Below are 7,737 nucleotides of genomic sequence, written 5' to 3'. Positions count from 1 at the left end.
TGACTTCCTACGTGTCGGGATGCTCCGACTTAGGAGCAAAAGCCAAGTGCAGCGGTGCAGAGTGGGTCTGAAACACAAAGCGCATCTGAAAAACAGACGAGCAAGGAAATTCTTATTTCTTCTGTTTGGCCACAATAGGCTAACATCTATTGGGTCTGTGCAGAAGTACTAAAAATACTTGTACTGCATCCCTCTGCCACATTTTGTTCCTGGCCCAGGAGGGTGGTATGTTGCCTTCTTTTGGAAGTTTTAGTTTGAAGACAAAACAAAACAACCAAACAGTTCTGCAATAGGCAGAATATTGAACTCAAAAATAACAGAATTAGTAAAGAATGAAATCAGTTCCTAAATTCAAATGGTATTGAGGGGTATAACATCCTGTCTCATTTCTAGTTACAAGGTTTAGGCAAGAATGTAAACACTCACACATTTAAAGGAAAAGATGTTTCTGATCAGGCAGGAACCTTCTATTTCACTGGTGCATTTAAAGAGTACTTTTCCCCAAAGGCAGTCATTTGAATGAAATGACAGAGACAAGTTTTGAGGCTGGTTTTTGGTTTTTTTTGCTTGTTAACAATTTTCCACATAAGAATAGAATTTCACAACTAGCAATACTCTGAAGCATCTGTTGAAATTGTGTTGTATCCAGAACCCACCATGCTGTTATATTTTGACACATAGGAGAAAGCCACTGTTGATTATCCTCCTGAGCCTGTTGATACAAAATGGAGTACAAGTGTGAATGTGTAGTGGTCTCTCTCTGTTTTCTCCTTAATTCCACATTTTGGCAGAGAATTATTACAGCCCACACTTTGTTCTTTAGAACAATTTTATTGTGTCCTTATTTAAAAAAAAGGAAAACCACTACCACAATAAGTCACTGAATACATATCCTGGGACTTCACTGACTACAGGAGGAGAGATGCAATAAGAAAGCTAGATAAATTGGTAGGGAGCATATCAGACCAAGCTCTGGAGGATATGAGGGCAGGATATGACCATCTTCAGTATTCTGCATTGAAAGGGTAGTCCTTGTGAGTTTTGCACCTGAAGGGAATAAAGGAATTAATTTCAGCCATTTTTCTTTTTAAATAATATATCAAGCTTTACTAGGTGCTTAGAGGATCCATCAAGGGAGGATCTGAACAATGTAACTATAAATGTATTTGTTCCATATTTGTTTTCCTGGATAGTGTATGCCATTTGTACACTGGGAACACCCAAGTCACTTTGTCAGTGACTCAGGCTCCCAGCATTCTCTGCAATGTTTAGATGCAAAATCTCTGTGTGTATAGTGTTCATAACTTAAGAGTTTGGAAAAACCAAATACTGAATGCCACCACTTACGTGCTCATTGTATATGCTCTCCAGTTTCTGTTAAAGCTGCAAATAGTTGCCATCTCCTCTTTTGTCAATTCAAAGTCAAACACCTAACAAGAGAAACAGCTGGAAATCACTTCTCTGAAAAAAACTGAGACTGTAAGCAAAAACTCCTCTTGCTTGAGAAGGACTTGGGAAGGGTAAGGAAGAATCAGTGCTTGATCTGCAGGGAGAAGCCATGTTGTACCTGAACATGCCATGCATCAAGTTCACTCACAGTCACTCACCTTGCAGTTCTCCACAATGCGCTGTGGGGTGACAGACTTGGGAATCACAGCCACATTCCTCTGGATCTGGAAGTGAAGGAGAACCTGCAGGAACAGATAAGACAATAATTCCTCCTGCTCTGGAGGAAGCAGAGCCTGTTCAAATAACTGTTATCCCTAAGCTACACCTGCTTCTGCAGAGCTGCATTGCAAATCATTCCTGTCCATGCCACCCAGGTAGTACTTCCTGAAGAGCAAAGGTGGAAGTGGCAGAGCCTCACATGGAAGACCTCCTTTCTCATCCACTTTTGAGACAAAGAAGTCTTTTCCTTCCCATCTAGACCTTTATCAAGGTTTAATTCTCTGCAACAGGACTTGAAATGGGAAGACTGAAACGTGACAGCATCTGAAGACAGATCAAGTAAATGTTTCTTGCTGACAGTCAAAGAGCCCTTACAAGCATGCACTGCAGGCCACATAGTAAACAAATGTGCATTGCTATTTATCACCACAGAAAAGCACTGTGGTTGACAGGGAATGAGCCAGCCTGTCCTCTAAATTGTCATTAGCTGTCCTTTATGCTGTGTTACAGGAAGAGGTACCCACAGTCTGGCACCTATGTACCTGTGCTGGGGTTTTGTTGTGCTTGGCTGCAATCTGTTTGATCTTGGGGTCATCCAGAAGGGAAGGATCCTCTGGCTTAGCCCTACACAGAGGAATGATAGCAACAGAAATACGTATTTAGATGAATGCTTAAGGATGCTCTTACTGTCTCAGTGCTTCATGCATAATCCGTGCCAGCTCCCTCAAATTGCAAGGCAGCCTTACCATGGTCTGTCAGGAGCACCAAGGGGACTGTACGCTGTGACAGTGATCCCTTTGGATTGACAGTACTTGATCAGCTTCTCCTGGGTGAGGTATGGATGACATTCAATCTGCCAACACAAGAGTAGAGAGCAATACAACTGCTGTAACTCACTCCAAGGATCTCCTAATGCACTTACAGTTCATTTTTTCCCCTAATGTGCCAGTCTTTGCCAAGTATTATTCAGCCTGAGTTTTGTACAGCACCTACTTTTACAGTAAGGCTTTTTGCATCCCCAGAGCAAAGGCCCAGAGAAAGAGCATTTCATAAAGCTCATCATTGGGTTCTTTGTCCCTGAGAAGGCACATTCTGAGGTGGTTCTCCAAGATTTCTAAGCAGTAGCTTAGGAAATATTGAAAACCCCAGTGTTTTGAAAATTAAGTAATAACATGGAGTGGGATAGGAAGGATGTGCTGCATCTGCTCTACTCTCCCTTCTTCTCTGTTCTTGTTATAAAAGCCCCTTTAGTGTGAGTTTGTGTGAAAGGGTATCTGCAGTTTTGGACGGAGATGCATTTTTTTCTTTTAGCCTGCTCTTTTTGGTGACTGAGTGAACTGTGCATTCATATGTGCATGCATGTGTGAGAAGAAATGCCTGTGTTGTGTGAACACATTAATAACAGATTGGTGCTATTACTAATAACAGAGCAATTAAGGTATTTTAAGTAGTTATGGCTGTAATTTGTGTACCACAACTCCATCCCTTATCAGGATACAGAAGATCTACAACATCCTCATGTGTATCCAGAAATAATGATAGGTTGTTAACATGCTGTTATATACTTTGTTCTCCCTTCTTCCATCTCCTCATTCAACTGCAATCAGATCTTTATAATCTCTTATAATCTCTTGAAAACTCTTCACCTGCAGTCACTTTGCAGCTTACCTGGTTATTTGCAGGCTTGTACTTCAGTCCTGGCTTGTTCAAGAGTCTTTCAATTTGCTCATGGTTGAAGTTGGAGATGCCAATGGCTTTTACCAGACCACAGTCCACCAGCTCTTCCATGGCCTGACACAAAGAGGAGCAAAGTCAGCATCAACTGTACAAGACAGGGTCTGAAGATGTTCTTCCTGATATGGCTTGCTTCCCTTCATGGGAAGGGAAAGAAAACCATTTGTCTCTTGGGGAAAAGTTTGCACTGGTGTATTTGTGCCATATCTTCCATCTCGCCCAAGCCCAGAAGCTCATTTCTTGAGATGGTAGAAACATCAAGTCAGTTACATGTGGAAAATAATGATAATCAATAATGTGCTATCGAGCCTGTAGCCCAGGCTGCAGTCAAGATCACAGATCTTTATTTCTGTAAGTGTATTTGAGCAGTTTAAAGAACCGTTCAGTTGTTATTATGGTCAAGCAATCTGGTCTGCAGATCCTCTGAAGACTATCAGCTCGACTAAAAGCTACATTGTATACTGTAAGATAAATAGATAAGAACTTTGTGACTGCTGAAGGTAAGGAAAGCATGGACCAAAAACGTAATTCTCCCACTGCGGCTGAACTTACCTCCCATGTATCTAGTATATCTATATTGCTGGGTATTGACATGCCTTTGTCATCTGCAGGAAACAGCTCCTCTCCTGCCTGTCAGTGGGAAGGAAAAATGCTTGAAACACTCTTTATTGGGAAGTTAATGCTGAGACAACTGAGGACCATGATAGCTTTAACTTCTGCTGCAGGAAATACTAATACTTGTCTACATAATTCATGCAGATTTATGGCATTTTGCCAGTTACCTTTCCTAGTAGGAGGGACAGGTGTATCTCCTGGACCCAGCAGAGTTGTGACTCACCAAAACACATACAGATAAACAAGTCACACCACTTGTGGAACAAAGAAGAACAAACAAGCTTGCTGTACTCCTCTGTCATGCCTTAAGGGAGAACAAGAACTGTTTTCAGAAGATTTGTGGGGTTTTTGAAAAGTATAAGGATCTGTTTAGGTCCTGAAGAACATTTAAGTTATGAACCATGTATTATGTACACACACAGGTTTTCTGTGAGGGGAGCCTCAGTTTAAGTTGGTGGCACTAGGAAAAATCAGAACATCTCAGACGTATGAAAACAGAGCTAGATCCCCACATTTCCATATTGCTGGAGATTCCTAGTGTGTTGAGCTGATGTCAGAGTACTATGCCATGATGCTTTTACTCAAGGGCTTTTCCTCCAAAAAAACTAACCATGACAGCTTTGAAAGTATGATGAACAGCTGATAAGCTCAAAGCATCAGATAGGATGGAGGTTTTGGTCTATAGCAGAAAGGAAAAGCTAAGACTAGAAATAGGCTGAGACATCAGCTCCTTTGAGGTACCTGAAGCACGAAGGTCAGAAAGTCTCACCTTTTGAAATCCAAGGTCTGTGGAACAACGCTAAGGCTTCTGCAGCAAAGGTCAGCTCAATCTGTACTGTATTAAGAGCTCAATGATTGAAGACAGAAATGAAAAACAGAAGCATTTTCTATTGCTCCATGATTCTGGAACATGCAGAGGAAAGAATTTCTGTCAGGCAGCGAAGTCCAGCCCTCCTTCCCACAAAAGTCGGATGCTAAGTCATTGGCAGATGAGTATACTTTGGATTTGTAGAAGATAACACATAGCCAAAAGTAAAGCAGCACAACTCACACTTGCAGCTGGGAGGCCTGACCTTAGTGCTAGGTCTGCCTTGTTGGCATCAAAAGGGCAGAGGATGCTGTGCAAGCAGCAATCTCAGGGGCAGAGATCGAGAACCTGGCTCACGTGGCCAGAGCAAAGCTGAAGGAACAGCACTGGAGCAGTGCTGGTGCACACCACAGACACATGGTCTGTCTGGACTGGAGCAGCAGAAGTGCTGCCAGCATTACTGGTAGTTTTTGAGGAGCTCACCCAGGAGGGAAAGCCAAGGGCATTGCTGTTACTGTACCTTGAACCCAAAAGGCCAATGCATGAGGTAGAGGTCCAGGTAATCCAGTTTCAGGTCAGCAAGTGTCTTCTGGCAGGCTCCCTTCACCAGAGGTTTTTCATAAAATGTGCACCATAGCTGGAGACAAAAAACCAAGGCACATTGTGACCTCCTGGGTTAGCTCTCAGGTGCTCCTGCATAGGACAGAAATGCTCCATCTTCTTTGGAAGGTGATGTGAAATTGGGCCATCTGATTGCTCTTCAGATGAGGCTTGCTCTGTGAGCAGGACTGGCCTGTGATACCAAGGGCAGTATGTGCTCCATGCACAGGTCTTTCCCCACCACCCTCAATTTCCTCCTATGAACATGTTCTACAAAGAGCACACCTTCCCCTGGATCCTAGTTTACCAGATCCATACCTTACTGACAACGAAGAGGTCCTCTCGTTTCACAACACCTTCCTTGATTTTCTGCTGGATCCCTTCCCCAACTTCACCCTCATTCTGGTACACGTAAGCACAGTCAAAGTGGCGATACCCAGCATCAATGGCAGCCATCACTGCAGTTGTTACTTTACCAGCTGGGGACTGAAAAAGGAAGGTTAAGATCCCAAATCAAAGAACAGAGGCAATTTCCTAATTATCTAGAAACTAAAGACACACATAAAAAGGGGTATTTAAAGAAGAGTTCTTCCATGCAGTGTTCTTAAAGCTGTATTCATCTTACAAATGCAGGCTCCAGGGCTTGAAGCCAGTCTTTAGCCATTTCTCTGTAGCCCCACTCCCACACAGGCTCAGCCCCACAGCCAGGGAGAGCAGAGCCCCCAGACCCGGACAGCACTCCGAGGCTGGACCAGGAGATCTGAGCTTTGTTCCAGGGAGCTCTGCAGTGCCTCTTGCCCAGCACTCCTCACTTGCCAGTGCTAGGTCTGAGAAGAGAAACAGGAACTGCCCAGCTGGGAGACTTTTTGTTTGATTGTGGAGGCAGTGGTCTAAATCTTCATCATCCACATCACCATGGAGTACTGCACCATGCTCTAACCCAGCTCCTCCCCTGGACATCCCATCTGTCATTTGGTGGTTACACCAGCTTCTTCCTTCAGAGATGGAAGAGATGTATGTTTCCATGTGTTTCTATACCCTGAAAGGGCACTTACGAGCTGTGCACAAAGAAAAACTGGTATATCTTGTTCAGACAAAACCAGTAAATTTTGTTTTCAGGTATTGTCTGTGTCACTGTTTGATTTTGCAGTCATTGCAACAGTGGTGCAAATCTCTTTGTCAGAGCTTGTTTGAAACGCATGAATTGTCTTCTAAAGCTGTATCTTACCAGGTGATTCAAGGTAACCTCACCCTGAACTTAAGCTGTTCAGCACAGAAGTGGAAGGCAAGCCCTGCGCCCCACTGCTGCAGCACGAAGCTTTTGCTGTGGGGAGTTATGGGGAGTGGCAGGGAGGGAGCCCAGAAGGTGGCTGCAGCTGTGGGAGCCTGACCAGGAGGTGATCAGTGCTGCCCTGTAAGGTGTGGGAGGGGGGAAATCATAGAATGGTTGGGTTGGAAGGGACCTTAAAGATCCAGTTCCACCATGCCTGCCATGGGCAAGGACACCTCCCACCAGACCAGGCTGCTCAAAGCCCTGTCCAACCTGGCCTTGAACATCCATAACTTCCCTGGGCAACCTGTGCCAGTGTATCACCACCCTCACAGTAAAGAATTTCTTCCTAACATCTAGTCTAAATCTACCCTCTTCCAGTTTAAAGCCATTACCCCTTGTCCTGCCATTACCTGCCCCTCTAAAAAGTCCCTCCCCATCTTTCCTGTAGGTACTGGGAAGCTGCTATAACGTCTCCCTGGAGCCTTCTCTTCTCCAGGACCAACTCTCTCAGCCTGTATTTGCAGGAGAGGTGCTCCAGCTCTCTGGTCATCTTTGTGGCCCTCCTCTGGACTCACTGCAACAGGTTCATGTCTTTCTTATGTTGAGGTCCCCAGAGCTGGATGCAGTACTCCAGGCGGGGTCTCAAAACAGCAGAGTAGAAGGGAGAATCACCTCCCTCGACCTGCTGGTCATGCTTCTTTTGATGCAGCCTAGGGTACAGTTGGCTTTCTGGGCTGCAAGCACACCGCTGATCTTCTCAACAACCATCACCCCCAACTCCTCCTCCTCAACACTGCTCTCAATCCATTCTCCACCCAACCTGTATTTGCGGGACAAGCCCAAGGGTCACCTCTCCCCCGCGGAGTTGGGAGGGCGGCAGGAAGGACTGGGGCGTGCTGAGGAAAGCAGCTCAAAAGCAGCCCGCGGGCATCGTCCGACCGAGAGGGCGGCGGCCGGGCCGGGATCTCGGTGGCGTCACCAGCGCCGCTCTCGGGGTCGGGCTGATGGCGGGGCCAGGACCCCAAGTCACCCCCGCCCA

The 7,737-nt window shown here is 45.2% G+C and overlaps 1 protein-coding gene across 1 annotated transcript in view; it reads right to left on the bottom strand.

The window, feature by feature from the left end:
* Nucleotides 1-1,004: 1,004 nt before the first annotated feature.
* The window catches only part of LOC104548231 (aldose reductase-like), a 7,079-nt gene continuing 346 nt past the window's right edge, over nt 1,005-7,737 (bottom strand). The window contains exons 2-10 of the mRNA XM_010194187.1: nt 5,744-5,911; nt 5,346-5,462; nt 3,955-4,032; nt 3,337-3,459; nt 2,415-2,521; nt 2,211-2,292; nt 1,608-1,691; nt 1,348-1,430; nt 1,005-1,047 (exon numbers count right to left, since the gene is read on the bottom strand). Coding sequence (XP_010192489.1) covers nt 1,005-1,047; nt 1,348-1,430; nt 1,608-1,691; nt 2,211-2,292; nt 2,415-2,521; nt 3,337-3,459; nt 3,955-4,032; nt 5,346-5,462; nt 5,744-5,911 — 885 coding nt within the window. The remainder of the gene's footprint in view (nt 1,048-1,347; nt 1,431-1,607; nt 1,692-2,210; nt 2,293-2,414; nt 2,522-3,336; nt 3,460-3,954; nt 4,033-5,345; nt 5,463-5,743; nt 5,912-7,737) is intronic.

The sequence above is a fragment of the Mesitornis unicolor genome, unplaced genomic scaffold (assembly GCF_000695765.1).
Source record: "Mesitornis unicolor isolate BGI_N332 unplaced genomic scaffold, ASM69576v1 scaffold91, whole genome shotgun sequence".
Taxonomy (NCBI): Eukaryota; Metazoa; Chordata; class Aves; order Mesitornithiformes; family Mesitornithidae; genus Mesitornis; species Mesitornis unicolor.
The sequence above is the reverse complement of the archived record's forward strand: the minus strand, read 5'-3'. Positions and strand labels throughout refer to the sequence as shown.